Here is a 26,047-nt window from a genome sequence, read left to right as displayed (position 1 = left end):
CCACATACAATTTACACCATAGCTCGGACCTATAGGATTTATTAGAAAAGTTGCCTTATTAAAGCATTAGTTACAGTCATAAGTATTAAATGCCCTTAGGTATAAGTTACAGCATTAGTTTTATGGGATTTTTCTCATTAAATCAAGGACTATCGTAATTCGTTCCGCGATTGTTAGTTTCTTAGTCATACACAAGTATCATAATAATATTGTAAGTATAGGATACTAAGTATAGTTTTGCTTGTTATGCTGCATCGTCAAGGCATCGTCATGTAGTTTTGACTACTTTTTACATTCGATCGCTATTTTTTTTTTTTTTTAAAGAATATTAGCCATGTTAAATGACTAATATTCCCCTTTCCTCTCCAACTAAGCGTCAGGCTTGTGCTAGGAGTAGGTACGACAATAGTGCAACGGGCGGGGTTTGAACCATCGACCTTTCGGTTTTCAGTCCACTCCTCTACCGGTTGAGCTATTGAGGCTTAAGGCTATTATAACTCAATGGGTGAACAGTTATTACAAAAAACAAAAAGGTAGACAGCCATCATAATACAATATCATTTGTAGCATTTTTGGCAATAAAACATATTCTGACCAATCTTTTGACACCAAATTAAAAGTCAAAGGTAGTCAAAATTGAGTTTTAGACCATTCTTAACTCTGATTGTCCCAGTTAACTGCTTTTCAACACTTTGTAAAATATTTTATTTTTCTTATTATTTTATAATAATTATTTGTAGGTTTCAACTTTCAATTTTGTAAAATTTATATTTAAGCCTTATATCTGCAACCGCAGTCAGCCGTGTGCAAGTATCGGGTGTGCAGTATCGTTTATTTGGCACAGGCCAGTTACACCGCCTGATACGAATTTTGTTTATTCGCCTCCCCAACCTGCAGGCGGCGTACGGTCTTGGTTTATTTATTTTTGGTTAACTCACCACAATGAGATATTTATTTTATCCATACAAGGCCCTTGACTGCAATCACACCTGATGGTGAGTGATGATGCAGTCTAAGATGGCAGCGTGCTAACCTGGAAGGGTATGGCAATTTTTATTAAACCCATACCCCTTTGGTAACGATAAACCTTTTGAGATACGATAAATCGAAAATTTCTCTGGACCGATCAAGAAGTCACGAGTTTTAGATTTTTCCTAAGTTTAGTCTCTTGGAAGGCTTCGATAACGGTAATTTAAGTCAATAAAAACATAACTTGGGTACTTACTACCCAAGTTATGTTTTTGTTGACATACTATACTACCCTTATTTGATACTAGTAATAGTATAGAGTTTTCAGTAAGTAAATTCGTTATATGTTTCTGACCAATCCTGGTAACGGGCTGTCATTTTTTGAAGCACGCTCAAAGGTGTCAAAAGGTGCATAAACCCCGTGTTAATATGTAGTCCTATGATGTAGTCTTTATCGCTACGCGTAACAATATGTGTCGCACGAAACGCCTAGTACACATGTACAAATTTGTTTTTACTTTTAAAAAATAATTATTATTGTATGAATTATGCCTATACGGACTTTAATAATTTCATTAGTTTCTGACTATAACTACGTAAGTATATAAAGCTGTTTCGAAGAAATTAGGTCCGAATTTTAATTGGAATTTGAGCTCTATGTTTAAACCCCTTTCATTGCAACTCTACGATAAAACGGAACGAACGAACAACCCCAGTCTTTTTTTATATAGTTTGTTAGTTGAAAGTTTGCTATTATCGCAATTCAGTTCACTTGAGTTGAATACCGCTAGTTCTTTGCAATTCCAGCTTTTGAAAGCTCCAACGTAGAACGACTAAAATAAATATTTTAAAAGCAAAAATATCCCTTATTCCTAAGACATTAAGACTCTCTGTATGATATTTATAAACTGTATTTGGACATTCAAATTCATTTTCAAATGCCTTAATTTTCACGGTCTGGGCTTTGAAATAATTCTGAAAATGTTTTAAAAAGAAGTTGAGAAATGCTTTCTATGCATATCGAACGTTAGGAACCTAGCATACTCACGGGTGGGCTTTTCGACGTAGTAGAGATCTCAGGGTGCTATAAAAGTGACACCACATCAGAAAGCAGCGTTTTTGGACCCCCCACTAAGGGGTCACAAATGGCTCAAGAGTATCTATGGAATATGGAATATTAAAAATATGGAAATCTCTATAAGAAATCTGCAAGTTCAACTTTGGATGTCTATGGGCTTACGTTAGAAATTAATAATAAATCAATCTGCCGATTTTTTTCATTATAGGCAAGCGCTTGGCCACAATCACACTTGATAGAAAGTGATGATGTGATCTAAGATGGGACGTGTTTATCTAGAAGATGCCTATTCACTCTTGTTTTAAAGGTGCCGATAAGTTACTTACTTAACAACGTTGTCAATTGTCAAAAAGACCATATTATGCGTAAAAAATGAGTTCGCATACGCCATTTTAACTTTATGTGTCAAATATCATGTCAAAAGCTTGGCGTGATACAGCTGGACTAATTCTATAATTACACCTGTAAAGCCTGTATCAGCAAATAAATAAATTGAATTGAATTGAATTGAAAGTATGATTTTTGTCCTTGTTTAATTGATGAACCCTTTTAGCATGACAGCAATTGACCCATAGAGTTAAAATAGCGCGTGAGAAGTCATTTTGTATGGGCTATACAAATTTTACTACAAAACTACATTGCTAAGTAACTCATCGATACAGATTACATATAGGATTAATATTTATTACGGTCATTAAACGACGTTAAGTATTTTTATTTTAAAGTTTAGGAGTTTAGTTAATTACACTCAGATTCATTAAAATCGTTTAATTTCCCCGCCACACAACGCGTTCCGTTCATTACCACTGCAACTAATTGTAACAAATGTTGGTGATTTAAATTTTAAACTACGTCGTGCTTAATATGCAATATTGTGCACGCGGTTTTGTCTCAATTAGCAGCGCTGACAGCCCTAAACGATGAACCATTGTATATTCAAGTCTATAATTTGGTTACCTATGCCAAAACTGAGGTAGCACAAGTTGACAAATACTTGTACGAGTTCCCTTTTTTTTAAATTCTTATAGAAGTTAGTCCTTGACTGCAATCCCACCTGGTGGTAAGTGATGATGCAATCTAAGTTGGAAGCAGGGTAAATAAAATCGCATGTTTAACTGAATACTTATCTAATTTATGCAAAGAAGACACATTGAAATTATAGAAAGCATAATATATTAGAAAAGATTTTTAAATTAAAAGCTACCCCTCATCCGCTCCTAAAAATCAGACATTTATTACGCTAATATTGAAAAAGTTGCCACAAACGTTCGCGTTACGCCGTAGGGTACTCGAAATAAAAAACGGTATGTACGCGCTTTAGCACACATTTTCCCATTTTTATTCTTATCTTTACCATGGTAATAAGAGGGCGATGACCGTCCAAAGGGTAGAAATAACCTTAGGCATAAACAAAAAAACATATGAAACGGGAACGTATGATTATTATGTGAAATTGCTTGCCTTCCGCCTTTGTGGAGGATGCGCGTCGAACCTTTTACCGAGAAATCGGATAAAAATAGGGTAACCATGTATTCGGGAATTCCTTACATTCCCAAATTTTTATTGCTTACTGTGAAAGTTGGTAGGTATGCTAAGATTTCTTGGGCAGATCACGTACGTAATAGCACTGTGTTAGAAAATGGGGAAGGTTCCATAGATATTTACGGCCTTAAGAAAAAGAAATTAGAATAGGTACTTTGGGCACGTCATGCGTAACACCAAAAAATAGACCCTCATCTTTTCATGCAGGGAAAAGTGGCAGGCAGGAGGATCCTTGACCGTAGAAGTATAGTAGGTATCTAGAATATCGTGGCTAAAAAGTTTTGCCAGTGGTTCGGAAAGAGTACTTTTCCTTTCTAGATTTCTTTAGAAAGTAATAATACAGATTTTCATAAATGTTAAAAATACTTAAATATAAAATTTATAAAACAAAAATATCATCCAAATCACTGTAACGAGGCAGGGTGCCCAGAACACTGGCTGCGTTACCTCGTGATTTGGATGATATTTTTGTTTTATAAATTTTATATTTAAGTTTTTTTAACATTTATGAAAATCTGTATTATTACTTTCTGAATAAATTTGCCCAGTAAAAAAAAAATTATTAAGGAATTAAGTAAAGATAGTTTAAAAAGTTCGTTAGGTTATGAATGAATAAATGAATATAATATGTACTTTTATTGTAGGTACACTTCAAAATTAATACTTACAGAAAAAACACATACAAAGCAAAACAAAATATAAGCAGGTAGGTACAATTTGGCGGCCGGTTATGTTACGTTGATAAAATTGTCATCAGATTTTTGCTGCACTTTTGACTAATAAAATCGTTAGATGATTTTCAGGAAATCGTAAAAGTTTAATCTGAATCGATCCCTTACGGTAAGTAGGTACATCATAATCATAATTTTTATAGCGCTGTAAGTTAGTTTTTTAGATAAATATAATATTAAATACATTTTTCAAGTAAAACACATAAAAATAAATGCAAAGTAGCCATAAAAGTTTCACAAAAATACAAAATTATCCGGGAAAATTGGCATGTAATTATGGTAATCGTAATATAAAAATATTCCGAAGCTTCTGAACAAAGAGCTTTTTTGAAGCGAATGCGTCGAAAATATGTCGTAGAATACCGTCTCGATATAAAAGCTACTCGTGGAAAGCGGTCGGTTTCAATGGGTATTGAATTTATGGTAATGCTCTTACCATTAGGTTGCTAATTTTAACCAACCTTTGAAATATATATTTTCTACTAGATGATGCCCGCGACTTCGTGCACGTAGATTTAGGTTTCTAAAAATCCCGTGGGAACTCGTTGATTCAAAAGTAGTATATGTTTGTCTCCAGGATGCAAGCTATGTCTGTGTTGAATAGATGATGTTCGCAACGTCATCCGTGAGGGTTTAGGATTTTTAAAAATCCCGTGGGAACTCTTTGGTTTTCTGAGATCAAATGTACCTTTCCTAGGTCCTCCTCCGAGATGCAATTATTCTCTGTATCAAATTTTGGCATAGACATATTTTTGCATTTAGGTGTAGTATTAGCATTAATGAGTTTACCCTTTTCAATTTATTCAGTCGAATAAAATTGTAAGTAAAGTACCTACCATTAAGGAATTACCATTGGTTGGTCAAAGCTCATAAAAAACAGAACGATGAGCAGATAAGTTATTGGAATGATATATTTGAATAGTTTTAATGAACGAGAAGTACTAGACTAAAGTTTCTAATGTTGAATTTAACAGCGAATACTAAATATCTAGTTAAGAAGTGCCGATGTTACAAACTTGCTCCATTTTAAACGCAGACTACAGTGGGTTTACTCATCCTCAACAAATAATCTAAGTTATGAGTACCAATAAAGTTATTCCGAAGCTAACGGATAGTTTAATCTAGCCTCTGCGGCGGCCATATATTACAGATGTAATCAAAAGAAAATGTAGGAAGTCTGCGAAGTAGGACCTAATTCCCGGCTTACGACACTATCTGGTCGCCAGGAGCTTGGCAAAACGCCCAAAACGCTATTTAGAGCATCTTATAGTATTCTATTTATAACAAATTAAACTGTATTATAAACGCGGAAATGAGTTTTCAAAAATTATGTCAACGTTCTTATAAATAAATAAAAAACTTTAAAAAAATGAACTTCAAAAAGACTGAAAACTATAAAATATTTTTAAAATTGCAGTGATTCAAACCAATTATTTGCTACCTATTAAATCAAATCTTTTATTGTAGGCATAGTTTTTGAAGTTGGCGTCAAATTCGTTTCCAATACTACTACCCCTTTATGTTAAAATGATTATATCAGAAATTATATTATCGGAGGATATAAACACATAAAGTTGCAAATACACCTCATCATATCTGGATTATCTCTGGGTTATTATCCTCTCGCTGAGAGTTGTGCTTCCATTGATAAAATAATGAAATTTTATTGAATTTATTAAAAAAAATTATATAATATTTTATACAATATAATAACAATACTATACATTATTTTATTTAAAAAATTAATTGAAAAAAAAAAATTCTATATTTTTGCTTCTAAAGTTAGGTCTAAAACCATATTTTTGATCATAACTACGAGATTCTAAAATAGTTTGTCTCCAGTATTAACTTTAATTTTCTGTACCTAAGTACATTAAAGTTCACCGCAGTCTTATATTACGCTGCTATACCTACAAGTTTCTAAATGTTTGTGTATTTCCTAAAAGCACCGAAAGCAATTAGCTAAATGTTTCGCTCTGTACTTGAAAACAAAGGCATATTTGAAAATAAAAGTAGATAGGTACTATTATGTTGCCTCTTTTTCCGGGCATGTTAAGTATGTAGACGGTGTTAATTGTATGCAATGTACCTACATTATAACAGATTTCGATGCATTGTCACGCAGCTGCCTTACTACAAGTATACAAGCTGTCTGTGTTATAAAAAACACTTTCTAGCGTTTGTTAATAAAAATTGTTATAACATTTTCTAAAATTAACGTTCTAAAATTTACATAATATATAGGCATTACTTTCTTGGAATTTCAAGATCGCTAAGCATAGTGATGTCGTGAACTAAGTAATGTCCATCACTGATAAAAATCGTTTGTCAGTGATAAGCATAATTTTTTCTCATCTAGCAAGTTACAATAAAAATAGCAAAGCAATCTAAGGTGAAACGTGAGAACCTTGAAGAAGTGTAAAATACTTAGTTGTGACTCCGAACTCGGCCATGCCTCTAACTAAAGTCTAATATCTACCTAAACTCTTTACTTTCTTAAAAGATGTTTGACCCTCTTGACCCAAAGTTATACTTTCCGAACAGAAAATACAATAGATACCTAATATTTAAAGAGATAAATATAAACCAACGTATTTTTATAACCTTTCCAGAGTCGAGAGAGCCTATCATCAGACGGTGAAGGTGCCAAAGGTGATTGCTCATCCGTGGGATCCTCAGGATCGGAATCTGAGGAACAGCCACCATGCGACATTGGCGTACTGGAACGACTGATCCGGACGCACCCTGTGTGGTTCCTTCCTGGAATCCAGAGAGCTGGAGCATTCCATTTATTACAAGGAAAGGAGGAAGGGGTAAGTTTATTCAGTGGTATTGTTACTTATAATGTAATACTCGTAACAAACTCATACAAATAAGTTGACGAGCCAAAGATTCTAGCTTCTTAACTTATTGTATTATATTGAGGTTATGGATAGAAATCTGTGACTTTGTGTTTTTGTAATTTCCTTGTTAGTACGTTTAGGTATCCCTTTATGCCAACTCAAAGGAGCATGGTTCAATAAAACTGTGGTTTAAGGTTAAATTCAATTTTTCAATATAAACATTGTTAGAATATTTTTTAAATTTTAGAAATTTTTAGAAATCAGAATTGATGTTTTTATGACATTCGTGATTCGACCAAATTATTTCCATGCTCTCTCCAACCGGTGACCCCGCCGTACAAACGAAGGAAGCACAACTATCGACCCACTATCGACCAAATCTCTGTAATTACACGTCACGCACACAAACTCAACATAAATTCTACGAAACTGGCCACTTAACACCTTCCGATACGCATTTGACACAACGTAGTGATTATATTTTTTTGTTTGACAGTTCAATGAAATAATTTAATTTTAAATCGTATCGTAATCGTGCTGTGCAAATTACACAACTTCAAATTGAAGTCTAGGGTTGTCAGAAAATAAATGGGGTAATTTTGCCTAAAAATGAGCAATTTTTTTTTCATTATATTTAGACAAATTTATATTTTATTTTTGATGACAATCATAATATAACTAAGCGAAAAAGGCTGTTTTGTTAATTAAAAGATTTTAAATTGATATTGAAATTTAACTAAAACAAAACTTATTACTAAATTGTAGTACATTTAATATACCAGTCTCCGTCATAATAGCTGCATGCCAAATTTATCATGAAGTACCTAGGTACCTACGTAATTGGTGTACGTACACCAATGTACTTACCATGTTGTCTTCTATGTTTTTGTAAATGTATATGTTTGTGTGTGCAATAAAGAAATAAATAAATAGGTAATCAAAATCTTACTACATTAATAATATTATTTAGTTATAGTTAGTCCATGATAGGTAGTAGGCACCCACCAAAACAACCTTAGCGACGAACGGAGGACTCGTCACGCGTGATGTGGTCAAAGATGGGACGCTATACGGATAGCTAGAATATTTATCTTTATTTAGGTATTTTTTAAGGTCATAAATGTCAGAAAACACAAGACAAATAAAATATGAACCCATTTTGAATAAATAACTTTGAATTTGGCTTAGAGAAAAAAAAAACCGCTACCCAAGAGCCGCTTTGTGTAATTTGGTAAGAGATCTACGATATAGGGATGTAAACTTGCCCGGTGTATAACACCAAAAGTAGTGAATAGTCTACTAACCCTGCGAGATACGCTAAATAAAATCGCTAACTGGTACATACTTGGATTATTATTAAATATTTTTAGTGAATATATTGCGTTTTTATATTAATTGACTTTTTAACTTTTTTATTTTTAACTGTCAGGATACGATTATATAGTAAACATGGTGATGGGCACCCTGTTAAGCAGAGATTTTCAATAAGGCCAGAGGCCCTATACTGTAATTAATCAAAATTATGTAAAAACAGAGTAGGTAAATTTTAATACGTTGCAATCGATAAATTATTATTTTCTAGAATCGAACATCCATCGATTTGTAACTATCATAATAAAGACTAATCTAATGAGATCTCATTTTAAATAATCATCGTGAAAGGGAAAAATAGGGAAAAATAGGAAAATAGGCAAATTTTCATATGTGAATGGTATCATTCCATAACTGATAACTGACAGTTCCCCTGCTTCATTTGACTTTTCGGAGCATACCATCCTGAGTATTTATTCATCCAAGGCTCTCTCCTGTAGAATTTTTTACGCCCTAAACCTTCAACTAATCGAGCAGCCTCCAATAAGATTGGAGCATTGCAAACACAATTAGTTTACAAACTGCGCCAGTTAGTTTACAAACTAACGTTCGTTTTCAATATTTAATCTGTCTGTAATCTGTAGATTAGTTACTTAACTTTTAAAGTTATTTGTCAAAAATTGTATAATGTTCTGAAAATAACAACGTTACTAAGAACTTATCTACAGGTTACAGTTAGATTGGAAACGGACGTAAAAGAACCCCGATAACTCAGAAGAGGATTATCTAAAAGTAACCGGCAAAATCAATTTTGCAGAACTTTGTGGTGCGCCAATCGAGCCAGCCCGATACGATGGCGATCAGCGTCCGCCTGCCGGCAGATAAAGGGCCGTACATCGAGCACTATCTGATACAAGCGTCGAGCGGACGCATCGGGCTAGAGACGTCGCACAACCGCTTTGATAATATACCTGAGTTGATTGCACATTATTCTCAATGCTGGTACGTACAAAGTAATTGGTTTTAGACCTCACTTCTACTCGTTTCCCACTTTAATTAAGTAATTGATACTATTTCGATGCCTTACACATACATACATTTAACTAATTAAGTTTAACTATCTCAAAATTGTCTATCTAAAAATGTACGGTACCTTCCACAATAATTGACTCCTAAGTTAATAAAAAAAATAGGTGAAATAAAAACTGCACACGCACAGTAAGTAAGTACAAGCTCTCAAAAATAAGAAATATGAAGATCAAAACGAGTATAACCTAATAATATAAAAATCCTTGGATGTAACTACAAAGAAATTAGGTGATTTTGAAAACAAATAGGTAATTTTGAAGCACGCTCCATCTTAGGCTGCATCATCACTTGCAGTGCTAGCATGTCTGATTGCAGCCAAGCGCTAGTCTGTAAATTAAAAAAAAAACTTTTTATTCCAAATAGTATTTAATCTATTTATCATTTTACAGTGACGAGTTACCAGTGCAGCTTCAGTTACCGAAGCCTCTACGTGAAGCAAAAAGTCGTCACCAACTCAGTTCGCTTGCTCTACTCGGCCAAGAGTTTTGGGGATACCCCATGGCAAACCCGAAGAACAACCCGAACAATTTACTCTCACCGTGCCAACTGGCCAATGGAGTTATTCCTATGGCCGTTACGCCGTCTGACACTGGATCTAGTCTTAGCAGTTTTAATGCCAGTAAGTATCTCTTTATTTAATATACTTTGGTCTCCCAGGATATAAGAACACTATTTTAAAAATCTGAATAACTTGACATCCTTGATTTATTGGCACTTAAGACGTAGGTACCTACTCCGCACGGACTTAATAAATTTTTGGATGTATGTTCTAACCCTAAAATCCTAAGGACAAGCTGAAGTGGCCTATTTTTTCTCGAAGATTCATTTTTGCAATACTACCTAGTGACTTAAAAAACAATAATGAACGTGCAAAAAATAAATTAAAACTACAAACTAAATAATCCTAGCAATTGTTTAATTGAAGAAGCATTTAAAGAAGTTTCACTTATTTGTAATTTTTTCCTATTACAGGTACAACGGCGATTTCACGAGAACACATCCTAAGTCCGGACAAGGATCAGAATGTTGTCCTCAAAATGTCCCCTGTAGATACATCTGGCTCCCCACCGAATCAAAGCCAGAGCCTCAGTACATTCAAAGGCAGAACTGCACCATCACCGCCAGCGAAACCAACCGGATCATTTATAAGAGCACCACGACCTACCCCACCGAACACATTAAACTTGATGTCAAGTACTGTAAGTACCACTGTATAAAAACTTGTATTACAGCTTGTAAGCTTATGACGTAGGATCGTGGTATGACTGCAAAAGGTCCATTACAGGCCATTTGAACTCTATTAACGCTTTAGGAACCCCTATATTTAGCAAACGAAATTATTTTTACAAATAAATAGTGTCAATATTGTGGTTATAGCGCGATACTATGTGTTGTACAGATAAATCAAATAATGTTATTTATTGATTCGATATTAACAAATGGCTATACCTGTTTTCAGGCGCATATAACACATCCACATACATTTCCAACCTGTAACAATCTACACTCACCAACTCATTCTAGTAATGTTAAAACAACTCCACCTCCCCCACCACCGAGATGGGCAAAACCACCGTTCCCTAAAATATCTTTATCTCCCCAATCCGAAGCCCTTTGTTTTAGTCCAATTAACAAAGCTACAAATGGAAACATAACCGTAACAACAACGGTAACATTCAGCGTTAACAACACACAAATACACAATCATCAAATCAATGAAAGCATACAAAGTGACCGGCTACAACTAACGCTTGCGTCTAACGCCATCAATAATAACAATTCCGAGGCTGGGTTCAGCATAATGGATGCATCGAAAACAGATTCTAATGGAGATTTGCAGGTGAGCAGATCTTTATTAATAAGGCATGGCGCGCGTTTGGCAAATAGCATGTTTTTGTTGTAGAAAATAGTTAATTGGCCTATTGCTGGAGACATATTAATTGTTAACTAATAAGTAGCTAATTTGTAATATTGATTCGTATTCTTACTTAAAAAATGTTCCTGTTCCTGTGTAGAATATGATGCACCGTCTGACACCAGAAGGAGAGTGTATTAGTACAATGACAGCTAGCTTACACGGGAGCTTCAAAAGACAAATTGCTGAACAGAATGGCGTTGACGTGGGATCACCTTTAGAACCTCAGTCTCAGACGAACACATCCGATTCAGTCGACCCGATAGCAAATTCTTTGACTAAGTCAAGCAACGCTTTCGCTTCTAACCAATTAGTGTCTCCAAATGGGACGAACTCTGTTACCAGTGGCATATTCTCACCGACAAGTCAAATAAACTCACCAGTGTCTAACGATACTATTTCTTCAAAGAGTGGAGTTTTTTCACCCATAAGTCAAACTAATAAAAGTGAGGTATTTTCTCCTATATCTCGAAGTTCACCTATTTGTAATAAAAATGTATTTTCTCCCACTTCTAATCATTCTATTGTGTCTCCTATGACTTGTAAAGATAAAGTGTTGTCACCTAATACTAATACAACGAGTACAACACCTTCTGGTCGATCAAGGAGGAGTAAGCACTCTCTACGGAAGGAATCCAGACACTATCAGGCGAGTTGATAGATAATAAGATTTATTTACACAACTTTAGTTAGTTTTGTATGCTGTACATTTAGCCAAGTCAACGCTATGGATTGGCATTTTGATACACAAATGCATGAACATAAAGTAATCATTAATTAAAGTATTATAAAGCCATATCATTTTTTTCTGTGTGTTGCAAAAATTATATTAACCGCACGGCATCAACTGGACATCAAATATTTAAATATCAAATAGACTAGATGAAAATAATTTGAAAGTTATCAGTAATAAAAATCTGATTAAATAAATAACATTGATTTTATTCTAGGAATCAGATATCCTTGAATCACCAGGTGTATATTATAGAAGTTCTTTGGTGGATAAAGTAAGCGACTATGAAGACATATGGGGACCAGAGAGTAATAATTGCTCAACGTTTAAACCTCTTAAGTCTGAGAATGACAATAATGTTAATAATGGTATGATGAAGAGTAAAAGGCCGGATCTACTTCCAGATACACTGCGTAAGTAAAAGTTTAAAAAATCTAAGTAATAATATCATTCATTCTTTTATATTATTTTATTTGTATATACCAATTTTAATTTATATCCTCGCTTATTGTTTTATAGCTAAATTGAACGCAGCAAGGAGCACACAATCTATCTTAGAAAAAGAAAATATGATAATACTCAACTCAACTGAAAGTCTGAATGATAAGAAAAATCTCTCCGACAATTCCCTCAAGAAAAGTTTTAACGGCTCCAGCGAAATTATAGCAACGACAAACAGCAAAGGCGAAATTGTACCAAAAAGGCCAGACAAACTTAACATTGCTATGAATATGAATAAGAAATTGACTGAAGAAATAGAAGCTGCCTTAAAGTTAAGAGAGAACCATAATAACATTGAAAGTATGGAAACTGTTAAATTAGAAGATGACTGCACGAAAGGTGAAGACTCGGAAAAGGAGCATGCTGGCAGTCCTTTTTATGCCGATCCAGTCGATGCAATAAAAGAAGTAAGTACGGTCGGCCTCAAATTCGAGTAGCAATTCCGAGAAACTATTGCATCAAAAACCTGTCGCACTTATGACCTTTTTCTATAATCACGCCATACACACCTAACACATGTGCATAACCGTGCCACGCGATTATGATCATTAAGGTGGTAAACAACTTACGGTCTTTGACTGTACATAAAGCATGGCACAAACAAGAGAATTCAAGTTCACAAGATTCTTCTTCTTCGTCGTCGAAATACTCGTGGCAAAACGGTCATAGTCATCACGAAACGACGTATTTGAGGGCAGATGTTTAGACGCATCACGAGCATTTGCCACTTCTCCCTACCCACAACAGACTTAATTTAGTAGTTTTATCGCATGGGCGACCTATTCGCCCTCTGGTCTGCACTTTGCTCTGCATGACAAAGCGCTCGTCGAAGTCCACCTGGCAGAAGAGTTAGCTAAGATAACCTAGTGCTACTGTTAGCTTGTAACATTAAACCTTTTAACTTATACATGATGATTGTTTTCAGGCCGCTATACCACCGGTACAACGACGAAAGCTCTTAAGAACTGGTGTGGTGAATCTCTCACAACGATATTCAGAACCACCAACTCAGAATCATCCTTACTACCCACTTCGGGACATGCACAGTATTGAAGAACTATCACGTAAGTTTATAAAAAATCATCAATAATTACTATCATATCCCTGATGGCCGTTGGGGTAGACGTGTTCTGGAGTGGAGACCGTTTATTAGCAAGCGCAATGTGGGACGACCTCCAACCCGCTGGACTAGCGACCTTTAGAAGATAGCGAGAAGTGGGTGGATGAGGAAGGTGGAGGATCGTATGTAGTGGCACGCTCTTGGGAAGGCCTATGTCCAGCAGTGGACACAAACAGGCTGATTGATTGATATCCCTATAAGTAACAGACAAATAAAGTTTTGTATAAATATTGCATTTTACAAACACAAGCACACACGTAAAGTAAATGTGTGCATTTGCTCGCGATTGATTGGTCCAACAGGCACGCACATTTACGCAATGTGCTCGTACACGACTTAACAATACACGGGGCTGTAATTGCTTGTATAGTACAGTATGGCATATTATTGTAAATTGAATACTTGAAAAGAGCAACCGCCGAGTTTCTTGCTGGTTCTTCTCGGTAGAAATGGCATTCCGAACCAGTGGTAGATTATTTTGACGATTCAAAGGCACTTGTAAAAGTTCAATTGAATAAAAATATTTTAAATTTGAATTTGAACCACAAGTAAAGTTCACGCACTCTGGTGAATTGGAAGAACTTTACCATATTATAGTGAAAATGGAAAAAAAATATAATTTTTATTTTACAGCATCATCCCCAAACACGTCAACATCAGTCGACAACCTGGTGTCGCTAAGAAGCAAGCCAAAAATGAAACCAGTGGAACCACCGAGGGTTGCAGCTAAACCACCTACTGGTAAAAACGAGCAGACCTGGGCTGTGGACTCTAGTTGGCAGTTTATAAGTTAGTAATAAGGATTCATATTTTTAGGGTCTGTCTGTCCGTCTGTCTGTGGTGTAGTGTCAAGAAAACCTATAGGGTAGGTACTTCCCGTTGACCTAGAATCATGAAATTTGGCAGTTAGGTCTTATAGCACAATCAAAGGAAAAATCCGAAAACCGTGAATTTGTGGGCACATCACAAAAAAATGTGTTTCAATTTCCAAGTTAAGATTACTATACCAAGTGGGGTATCATATGAAAGGGACCTATAAACTCTAAAGCAGATTTTTATTTATTTTTATGCGTAATAGCAAAACATACATATAACAAACAGCTTAGCTAAAGTAACATTGGACATAAGGCAATGCATACATAATATTATTGAGGCAAAACAAAGAGAAAAAGAATAATAGTGATCAAGTGTCCCTCAGTAAAATGTGTATTTTTTACAGACAAAAATGACGATTGCTCAAACGGTGAAAACGGCACATTCCCTTCACTTGCAGAGCAAGAAAGTCGACTGAGCGGCGTTGATGATAGCGTACACCATTTCACTGTTCACCAGGTTGTTGCACAAAGGTAAATACCACCAGAAAATTCCTAATCCCGTTATAGAACAGGATAGAATCGTCAAGTGAATCAAACCATATTACGCGACATTACATATTTTAAGTCCACAAGGAATAGTTTGTGCGACAATCACTAAATTGTATTGTGGGGCCATTTCCTGACTGTCGCACAAGCTGTTCTGAGCTGAAATGTTATACTTGCTAAAAATTCCACGTACATTAAACGGCCAAGCCATACTATTTTTAACCCCCGACCCAAAAAGAGGGGAGTTATAAGTTTGACGTGTGTATCTGTGTATCTGTATGTCTGTGTATCTGTGTATCTGTCTGTGGCATCGTAGCGCCTAAACGAATGAACCGATTTTAATTTACTTTTTTTTGTTTGAAAGGTGGCTTGATCGAGAGTGTTCTTAGCTATAATCCAAAAAAATTGGTTCAGCCGTTTAAAATTTATCAGCTATTTTCTAGTTTTCTTGTAGAAAAGAAGGTTAGATAACCCTTAGGTTCATAATATTCAAGTGTCAATTGACAAATGTCAAGCTGTCAAGATGGACGTTGCCTAGATATACATAATTATTTATTTGAAAATGATTTGTCGGGGGTGTTGAAAATTTTTAATTTACACTTGTTAACCAAGATGTAGGGTTTGTAGAATCAGAGCTTGTACATAGAGTTATTTGTTATTTATTTTTGTAAATGTGATACAGTCAAGAGCACTTAAGAGCTATATACTTTGGACATGTGGACCCATGGGCAGCACAAATCGAAGCTCAGCTAGGGGCTTGGCTCGATTAGAGGTCTCATAACTTTTTAACAGTGACAGCATTATGAACTTGTGAGTCTTAGCAACCTTTACATGAAATGTTTTTGGTGGGATCTATATTACTCAAATAGGAAATCATAAAACGTATTACGTAATTGAAATACATGCTTCTATTTTTTAGGTTTCCAGATTTACGTCTTAATGCTGAGCCTGTGGCGCTTCCGGAAGAAACACGTTCTCCTCCACGAGCGTCATGTTACGACAATGTACATGATCTCAGACCACTATCTGAACAGGTATAAAACATTGATTACTTTAATGAAGTACTTTTTTTATTAGTATTCGATCAAAGATGGTTGATACCCTCACTTGACACTAAGTGATGATGTGATCTGAGTTGAAAATTATCTGTTTAGCGTGGCTCCATAACGATAACTAACTGCATCCAAAGCCCCCAGCAGACCAAACTTGAGGTAGTTAAGAAAAAATATAAATCCATAAATCAATGTCAAGGTAGTGTCTCAGTTGTTATTGTAAATGGGAACAATGAAATTGCCAATTATGATAAAATTATGTATACCGTCATACCATCCCTGAACCAATAAATTATGAAGTGTTCATCATGTTGATAAGAATAAGTGACATTTTGTAAAATTTTAAAAACTTCACTTTTATGTTACAGGCTAGCGATGATGGCACAGTATTCTCAGAACCATGGGACAGCACACAATGGGACGGCCTCATACCACCTTCAAACAACCAGCCTTGTTACGAAACCGTAAGTCGTTTCACTCATTATCATGTTCTTACCACTCACGTACTCATCTCAATTCTTCTTTCTAGAATTTTCCCGAAACTTGCTTAGTCTGCTTAGTTCTAATCCAAATTGGTAGGCTTTATATTTTTACAAGAAGCAGTAGCCCCCAATCCGCGTTTTGTACTTAGCTGAATTATGTTTAGACTTATTACAACATTAATAATGCTTTCTTTAAGTCTTGTTTTGTCAAGCCAAAAGTTCACAAGAATTAAAATTCTTTATTTCAAATTTAAATATAGGCGTGTCTGTAATACATATATAAAATTCGGTTCTTATGTGTTCTACAGTGAATTCCTATACATTTTCACATTTCAATAAACAGGATGAACCCTGCGAATGGGAGTCTCCTATCCCACGGCGAGGAAACGGGACAATGCGGGCAAAAAGTTTCAGGGATAGACTTGATCCTTTACTAGGTGAGACGAGATTTTTTTATTCAATATAACTAAGTAATTATTTTGTAGACACATGCCTGATCAAGATCTAATTCTTTGAAAATATGATACTCACTCATTTAAATAAATGCAAATTATAAATCAGGAAATACAGTTCTTGGAATCCAGGTAATAACACAGGTATTCGAAATAATAGAAATTATAAGAAAATTAACAATTTGAGCCAGTACCTAGGTGTGATATCGACAAATTAGACGAAAAGCTGCTCGGTACCTTGGCTTGGGTTCGGTAGCAAAATGGGGAAAAATGATATTGAGTTGTTCCTGAGCTTTCAGTGTTATTATTGGCATTATGAGTTTCGATCGATCGGGATTTGGGACCAAGTGGTGAATTATGGCGCTATTAAAATAGCGATCTCTCGCTATTTTAAGTACCTACCTACGTAAAATTTAATCTTTACGGTGTTGGTAGGTACTTAAAATAGAAACATGTAAATACTGATAAGATTACCATTATGTAAGGTGATAAAAAGAAGCATTGTCATTGAATTATTGAATAAACCATTGTACTTACACACATGAATTGCATTACTTCTAAGACAAGTTAAACATTTGTTTCCATCAAATATTTATTAGGCAAGTATCACTGAGTATGCCATGTGTATGCGTTGAATATATAATAGCCAATATAGTACAATAATGTTAGTACTAAAATAACATTATCATACTACGCCACATTTAATACGTTAATAGACAATGACCAGTTAATTATGAATTTGTGATCTGTCTATATGTCTAGAAACGTTGACCTAAATGATAACTAATAACCTAGTATAAGGCAGATTTATTACACCGATACCGGTGAAAGCATAAGTACAGACAATAACATACCTCTTCCTACAAATTTAATTAACAACGATAGGATCACGAGCGGATCGCATACGTTGGTGTTCTGGTTGCATATCAGATAAAAATTAATGACTCATTACGCACAATTACTGAAATCAATTATAAACTCAGTACGCGAACAATGAGGCCGCAGCGCACATCTCTTATCAGAAACTACATTAGCTCAGTAAATACAATTAATTATGGTTAAAGGCTAAAGGTCTGCGCGTGCCGTGTTCCTACTCACTACTCGGTCGAGCCTGCAGTCGCTCGTGTTCGCTTCTCGACTAACATTGTTTGAATGAGAAATCATCGCTTTAAATCTTTCGTGCAAGCGGGACGCAACCGCAGGGTGATCGGACATGAGGTGGTTCAAAAGGTTGTTCCAAGGAAAGTGCGTGAAACCGACTGAGTCCAAGTCAAGCAGGTCTTCAAAAAAGACGAAGTTTGATTCTGTGAAAGTTGAAAAGTTTGATACTGTGAAGGTAGAGCGAGCAAAGGTGTCCCAAATCGTGGAGGTGTCTGAGCCGGGCGCAGAGGAAGTATTCGCATTGACGACGATCAAAAATTTTTACTGTGACTCCTTGAACGAATACGTTTTTCAAAGCGAGTGGGTGTTCGTGACTCGTGAAAAATTAATGGAGCCAAGATTCCAACAGAATTTGGCTAAAACGGAAGCGTTAAGTAATTTATGTAAAAAAATGGCAGAGAAAAGCGGCCAGAAGGATCAGACAGAGGTGGTTGCGAAACCACCAGCTTGTCATTGCAATGATCTGAATCAATCTGCAAAGAAGGATGATGAGACTAAACCCCCGATTCTTAACCCTTTCCGTCGAGCCTTAAATGCCATTAGCAATTTTTGGAAACGAGTGTGCAATAGTATTAGGAAATGCTTGTGTAAAACGAAAGATGAACCTATTGTTGATCTTGAAGATCAAGATTTCGATATCACAAATTCCTATTTGTGTAGGTAATGATTCTTTTATACTATTGTTTTGATAGTAGTACTAAACAAGTGGAAGCAACGATCTTATGAACTGAAGCGATAAATATTCTTCAGTTCTGTAATATAATAATAATATACCTACTTACTTGAAATTTAGGAAGAACTATATACTAAAACTAGTTTAATTGTTGTGTTGTTTTTGTAACTAATAATCATCTGTCGACGCAGACGATAGTCATCGAAGATTTATTAGAGTTATTTCGCAACGACAAAAATCTTAAGCTATTCTCAATAGGTCGTCTACTTCGAACTTTCAGGGTTTTAGACAATTTCTAGAAGAATTATATTGAAATTAATGTAATACCTTTGCAGGATCAAGTCTTACGTCAAGATCTTTTTAATGCTACTATTTTGTCCAAGCAGCAGCGGGCCGCGTGCGCGCTTTACGCGGAGGGAGAACGTCACGCGGTGCCGGCGCTGCCTTGCGAGCTTACGCCTTACATCTAGCACAGGACAAGAGCACGACCTTCGCGCAAAACGTTGACAACTTTATAGCCTGCACGCTAGATTCTAAGGAAACATGCCCTCAGGTAAGGCTTTGAAAGTTGCTATTATCAATAGCTCGACATAGTCTCTTGTAGGAAACTTCTTCACGACACAGTCTTGCGTCCCCTGGATTTAGCGGTCCCCTGCGACTCGTTTGATGATGATGATGAATATAAATTTCTCGTGGACAAAATTTCAATAATTACCTATTTACTAGCTTTTGTTATAAGTTAAGCATAATCTTTATCATCAAATCCCTAACTGCAGCCCTGGGTAGACCTTGATTTGATCACCAAACTTCTTTAACGGAAGCATTCAGAAGAAACTGTCTTCCAGCTTCGAACTCCCAAGAGCCTCGTTCAGACAATATACGATTTTCAGTACCTACCTATCAAGAGCCCGTTGGAATATAAAATAGCCCTAGTAACTATTAGTTATTATAACTACAGTCTTAACTCCTGTAATACAATTGAATACAAGTAGATATAGGTATACCTTAGTTTAATTGGAATGAACGAAAACTTATAATCAAAAGGAAGGGTAAAATGGAAAAAACTTTAATTTAGGAAGGTTAGAGTATTTAATGTAAGTTTAAGTAGGTCACATTATTATATTATTGCTAAATAATACTAAATGATGCACTATTACTTATCTATAATGTTGTTATTTACAATAATAAAGATAATGCATCGTGCACATGCTAAAACTGGTTCCTACTACTTATAACAAAATGCAAGCTTGGTTTTTGTTTTGTTGCATGCGGATGATACCACGACCTGACCACGTCATTAGCACGTGTTTCCAATAATTATGATGAGATCGTTTTTGCTACCGTTGTTTATCTTAGTAGCCCTAATCAAAGGGTAAATAATACATTCACGTGCAGTAAATTAGTTTGAAATTCCATTTTATACTAGCTTTTGTCCTTGAAATCGCTCGCAAAACTGAACACTTTCAAGTAAAGATTTTTATATAAACCTGTGGAGATGGCGCCATTGGCACTATTAGAATGCCATAAGCCTACTTTGTCGTATTAGTTTACAAATAGCGAAAAATCAAATTAAATTTGAATTTCGCGGACAGATCCGTGGCCTACACCTTAACGGTAAATAATCCTGCTTTGTTATGATGTAGGTACCTAAACGAACCACCACTGATAAATACTTATTTTCGCGCCATTCACGCATTTTTTGACCCTGTTCGTTCATCATTTTGAAACAATAATAAGTTATAAATTCATTAAACTATTAAAACTTGATATGAATTATTTACGACTTGGTGAGTCTGACTAAAATTATTTTCATTTAAGTAAGTGATTTCATAATAGATTGAAGGCTCAGTTTAAAAGTTCAGGCAGTTCAAAAGTGACCATTTTTACAAAGCTGAGCAATTTTTTGTTGTTATTTTAGAGACCGTATATTACAAAGCCTTACCATAAAGTACTTACTTATGTCATAGGTACCATACCGGAAAATTGATTATTACGGGATACTACCGTACTAATGTAGACTGTTGGTGAATCCCTATATAAATGTAGGTACATAGGTTATAGGTAGATTATGTCATACCGGAAACTTGTATGCACCGATAATGAGCTGTGCTAGTTATAATAAACGTGTTAGGTACACTAATGAACTTTATATTGTTTATCTAAAAATAATAATTGTTTTGTATCAATGAATAGTACCTATATGTTAACATCCGTTTCGATAGGAATATTGAATTGGTTGCTCTAATTTCAGGTCATGATGAGAAACATGAGACAGTTCATGTCGGGAATGAAGAACTATCTCGTGAAACATGGCGAGCGGGAGTTTGAAAAGGAAGTAGAGAAAGAGAGACTCAAGGTAATTAAAATATAGACTTATATCGAAATCATTATAATCTTCCATACATAATATCGAAATACGCAAATAAAATCGCAAGGGGTATGTACTAAGTAATAGAGGCAGTAGTTGCTGAAGTTTGAAAAGCTCTTCACATAGAAACTGACCGTCAAATTACGTTTCGAAGAAATCACATCGCAGTGATTCACATTTCTTTATAAAAAATATTGAAAATACGAATCTTTCTTCTTCTCTCTGGGCTGGTTTCCGCACTTAAAAATAATACGAATCTTTATAAGTAGTTTTGAAAGTTAAAATCAAGTTTAAGTTTAATTCAAAGACATTGAAAAATAAATATGTAATAACCGTAAGCAACAGAGATATTAATGTTATAGTTTTAATCAATAATCAAGAAAAACAGCAATCCGATTAGTATAACCAATGTACTTTTCAAATAAGTAAGGGGAAAGTAAACGATAATAGAGAGAAAATCAATACAGAAGGCATGAAGAACTCAAAAATGAAAAGATTATATATTTAGTTATCTGTGTTTCCTACCAATTACAGTCCGGGTATCTTTAAAACAAGAGTGAATAGGCACCTTCTAGGTAAACGCGTCCCATCTTAGACCACATCATCACTTTCCATCAGGTGTGATTGTGGTCAAGCGCTTGCCTATAGTGAATTAAAAAAAAAAAAAAGTTAAAGGATTTTATTGTTTCAGCTTAAACCTACGGAATTCCTGAACATAGACGCGATATTAGAAGGTGTCATGCACAGGCTGGTGGTCAGGCCGCTACGCTCAAAGCTCTACACGCTACTGGCTTCGTGGCATTCGGCTGACGTCCGGCAACTGCATGCGGCGATCGAACGAGCGCAACATGCTACACCTTTACAATTAGGAATTAAGGTAGGTTCTATTTTAAGATTTACTCAAATTATATATTGTAGATAAACGGGTTCATACCACGATTAATTTTATGATTTGTGACCACGACTCATGCGACTCAGTCGAAATACCAGCAGTTAAAAATACCAAAATAATCGTGGTATACAACCGTTATCTACAATATAAAACGTCGTTAAACCACGAAATAAGCTTAAAATCATTACTTAAATTAATCTTGGACATACACGTGAGACACCAACTATATTTTTAAAATAATTTATAATTAGTACTTTGAGTCGTGTATTATTATAACATGACTAAAGCTCCTTTTTCTTCTCCAAATAAGCGTTGCTGAAGCTTGAGCGTAGTAAGATGGGGGGTGGGGGGTCTTTCGGATTTCAGTCCACTCCCTATTCATTCCCTCTCCCTATCATTGTATGTCAATTTCGATTTCATTATAATATTTTGTGTGCGAACCAAAGGGGCTACTGCCTCAGCATAATGCTGCAGTATTTGACTACTGCTGCACTGGTTTCCAGGCAGTGCCGTGTTACTGTATACCTGTACTTTTTCCAGGAATCAACAAAAGTACCATCCTCGGCGGTATTAGCTGTGATCTCAAAACATTTCCTCAAGATGCAGGAGGCAGATTCTCCGTTGGATAAGCTTGAAAATCTTCTCGCTGCTATATCAGTTATGTTCAATGCGGTGAGTGGCTTTACCTACTAATGAGTGATGTCTCATTTATGGAATATAAGATGATGCCCTTCTTCCGCGTGGATATAAGTTTCGAAAAAACTCATTAATTTTATGGGATAAATTATTATTTAGGGGGTTTTATTTAAATGCTAAAAATGCGGATGACGACACCATCACGCACCGCATTGTTCAAATGACGTCATTCAAATTATGACCACAAAGTCTGCAGTGGTGTGGTGATCAAAAATTTCTCAATTACGAAGACTTATCAGATTAAAACGAACAAAGAAGAAGTTTGGAACTACCTAATAAATATTACTTATCATCTTTAACAACAAGTTATTACAGGGTTTGATGGTATGCAGGGATAGATGATTCCTCATTAGAAACATTTTTTATTCTTTCTTTTTCTTTCTTTAGATTCGTGGCGAACGTACTCTAGGAGCCGACGATCTTCTCCCAGTGCTGGCGTGGACAGTGGCCAGGTGTCGACTGGTGTGCGCGGAGCTTGAGGCGGAACTAATGGCAGGGCTGCTACCAGCGGCCTTGCTGGCTGGCGAAGGAGGATATTACTTGACAGCGCTCTTCTCTGCTGTTGCAGTTTTGAAGAGATTAGCTCCAGATCCTGGACCTGATAGTTCTACACCTGTAAGTTGTGTTTATATGATTATTTATTTAGTTGATCAAAACCTCGTTCACATTTTTGCTCGTTTAAGAGAATGGTATGGCAAGTGTACTGCGCGTATTGATTTTGAATAATAAGCTGATTAGGGTCCTGTCTTTGATCTCTGATCATTCAAAAATGACTTGTAAGACACTCCCAAAAGTGCTGAATGACTTCAATCTTTTTTCCCCGACTGTGGCGAAGCCCAAAAGGAGGGTTATGTGTTTGACCTGTATGTCTATTCCTATGTCTGCTCGTAAACTACTCAATGGCTCAAACGATTTTGACAAATGATTTGTCTTTATCCAAGAAAATCAGTTCAGTCGTTTGAAAGTTATCAGCTCTTTTCTAGTTACTGTAACCTTCGTTTGTCGGGGGTGTTATAAATTTTTAATTTACACTTGTTATTTCATCAGTGGCGACGTGGCTCAGCGGAATCAAACCGCGAAGGGTGCGGGGTGGCAGTCGTCCGAGTAGCGCTTCCGGACGAGTGTCGCGGCTCCATCCGCCGGGTGGCGCTGCCGTGCCGGCCCGGCGCCCGCGCAAGGGACCTCTGCAGAGCGCTCGCGCACGCCGCGGCCATCACCAACCCACAGGACTACGCTCTGTTTGCACTTCATGACGGACAAGGTACCACAAATAAGCTATACAGGGTGCTATTACAACGCTAGCAACAATGAAGACAGGTGATATTACTGATGAATACTGAGAAGATACCACAAAAAACGTGGAAATATACTGTATTTAAAAAAAATCGCAATGTATTACAAATAAAACATCTGACTGACGCTAGAGGTAAAAGAAGTTGCGTAGATAGGTGCCGCGTAATCAATGCTGCATCGTTGGCGGAGAATTGACTCCGAGTACATTGCGAGTTTAATAAATACGAAGTCACAAACTACAAATATAAGGCAAAATTGGTATTGGATTGTGTTTATGTAGTATAATAATAGCGCTAAGTTTTGGCTAGCGTTCTAATTAGACGCTTTGTATGGCTATAGCCCATTTCAAAATATTTGTCGTACGATGTCGCATCGTAAAATTTTACACGACAACGTACAATGCGGTAACAAAATATAAGGAGTCAAAATTGCTCAAAAATGTCTCAGGGGGTATGAATCCTCTTAAGTAGGCTTGTATACTAATCAGGTTCTACATCTCTGCAATAATATTTCCAATCATCATCATGATCAACCCACCGCCGGCCCACTACCTAAGCACAAGACGTCTCTTCTTAGAATATATTCAATATTGATACTAAACTGGCGCGATTTCATCCCTTCAATTCAGCAATCAGCATACAAGATTTGGGTCTTTCAATAGCCAAAACGCTAGATCAATAATTAAGAGCTTACCTTCATTGATTTTTAAATTAAAATTCATTTTTTACAGAGACAATGCTGAACGAGAACGACTGTCCACAAGAAGTGATGTCAGAGAAAAGTGGCCAGAATTTCATATTGGCGTACAAGAGGATAGATGCCAAAATCGCGTGGCCACAACAGGCTCTATTATCTTACCCTTAATGGACTTAGAAATCTCGTGTTATTGAATGGACGGTTTTAAGATTGAATGCGTTTAACAAAATATTTTTTGTACGTACGATCCTTACAAGCTCATCATAATAATCAACAAATTATAGTGGACTCAAAATATAGCTATATTTTTGTCATCTAAACAATAAAGTGATATTTTCTACGATATTACCCAATGTGTAAGGTACCGTTATATTAGTCTGTATAAGTGCGACTAGGCAGTATTTTTGAAGCCTTGCTATTTGCTAATAACGATTGCTAAGAACGTTAGACGTGATAACGAAACGCCGAACGACTACATACACTTTGCAAATAAACAATGTTAATGTTAGCTATCTATGAGTTCATTTAATAATCCGTAATATTAGTTGATCTCACTCACATCGAGTAAGGTAAGTATGCACGAGCTGAAGAGTAAGTGAGACAAACTTATAATGCAAATTTTGTACTTGTATGTATCAGAAGTGGGATGCATGCAAGTTAATGCTAAGTAGTTGTTCGACGCTTTCAAAATCTTGGACTAATATGGTGTTACAGGAATATGAAGCTAGTAAATTGACACTGAATCTCAATAGAAAAATCTTTTAGATACATTTAAATTAAACTTAGATTTTCAACTTTTATTGTAATTCTAATTGGAAGCTTCCTGACACTTAAAGCCGATTCACACCAAGCACGTGACACATACGTAGTTACGCGCGTGAATCCGTAGACAGAACTGCACGCATTACGTCTACGCAAACGTTCACGCCACGCAAGCGGTATGCCATGTCTCATACAGTTCCATACATTACAACGCAATGGTACGCGCTACGTCTACGCTTACGCAGCCTGAGTGAACGAGCTGTAAAACTTTACACCAAATTAGTCCATTTTGCGTAGGCACTAATATTATCTTTCTCATATTAAGCT

The 26,047-nt window shown here is 35.9% G+C and overlaps 1 protein-coding gene across 8 annotated transcripts in view; it reads left to right on the top strand.

The window, feature by feature from the left end:
* LOC123873201 (protein sprint) overlaps positions 1 to 25,790 on the top strand; it is a 347,503-nt gene extending 321,713 nt beyond the window's left edge. For 5 of the 8 annotated variants that reach the window (XM_045917922.1, XM_045917921.1, XM_045917918.1 and 2 more), the window contains 21 exons: positions 6,933 to 7,133; positions 9,292 to 9,476; positions 9,953 to 10,182; positions 10,536 to 10,762; positions 11,023 to 11,403; positions 11,579 to 12,127; positions 12,429 to 12,624; positions 12,731 to 13,119; positions 13,638 to 13,776; positions 14,466 to 14,621; positions 15,052 to 15,178; positions 16,113 to 16,227; positions 16,614 to 16,709; positions 17,071 to 17,164; positions 19,400 to 19,566; positions 21,265 to 21,369; positions 22,073 to 22,258; positions 22,814 to 22,945; positions 23,357 to 23,584; positions 24,017 to 24,230; positions 24,993 to 25,790. In XM_045917922.1, the coding sequence (XP_045773878.1) occupies positions 6,933 to 7,133; positions 9,292 to 9,476; positions 9,953 to 10,182; positions 10,536 to 10,762; positions 11,023 to 11,403; positions 11,579 to 12,127; positions 12,429 to 12,624; positions 12,731 to 13,119; positions 13,638 to 13,776; positions 14,466 to 14,621; positions 15,052 to 15,178; positions 16,113 to 16,227; positions 16,614 to 16,709; positions 17,071 to 17,164; positions 19,400 to 19,566; positions 21,265 to 21,369; positions 22,073 to 22,258; positions 22,814 to 22,945; positions 23,357 to 23,584; positions 24,017 to 24,230; positions 24,993 to 25,126 (4,251 nt within the window). In that variant the 3' untranslated portion in view covers positions 25,127 to 25,790. The remainder of the gene's footprint in view (positions 1 to 6,932; positions 7,134 to 9,291; positions 9,477 to 9,952; positions 10,183 to 10,535; positions 10,763 to 11,022; positions 11,404 to 11,578; positions 12,128 to 12,428; positions 12,625 to 12,730; positions 13,120 to 13,637; positions 13,777 to 14,465; positions 14,622 to 15,051; positions 15,179 to 16,112; positions 16,228 to 16,613; positions 16,710 to 17,070; positions 17,165 to 19,399; positions 19,567 to 21,264; positions 21,370 to 22,072; positions 22,259 to 22,813; positions 22,946 to 23,356; positions 23,585 to 24,016; positions 24,231 to 24,992) is intronic. The other 3 variants (XM_045917923.1, XM_045917924.1, XM_045917927.1) reach the window with 3 other exon arrangements.
* Positions 25,791 to 26,047: the final 257 nt, after the last annotated feature.

Source organism: Maniola jurtina, chromosome 16, assembly GCF_905333055.1.
Source record: "Maniola jurtina chromosome 16, ilManJurt1.1, whole genome shotgun sequence".
NCBI classification, from domain to species: Eukaryota; Metazoa; Arthropoda; class Insecta; order Lepidoptera; family Nymphalidae; genus Maniola; species Maniola jurtina.
The sequence above is the reverse complement of the archived record's forward strand: the minus strand, read 5'-3'. Positions and strand labels throughout refer to the sequence as shown.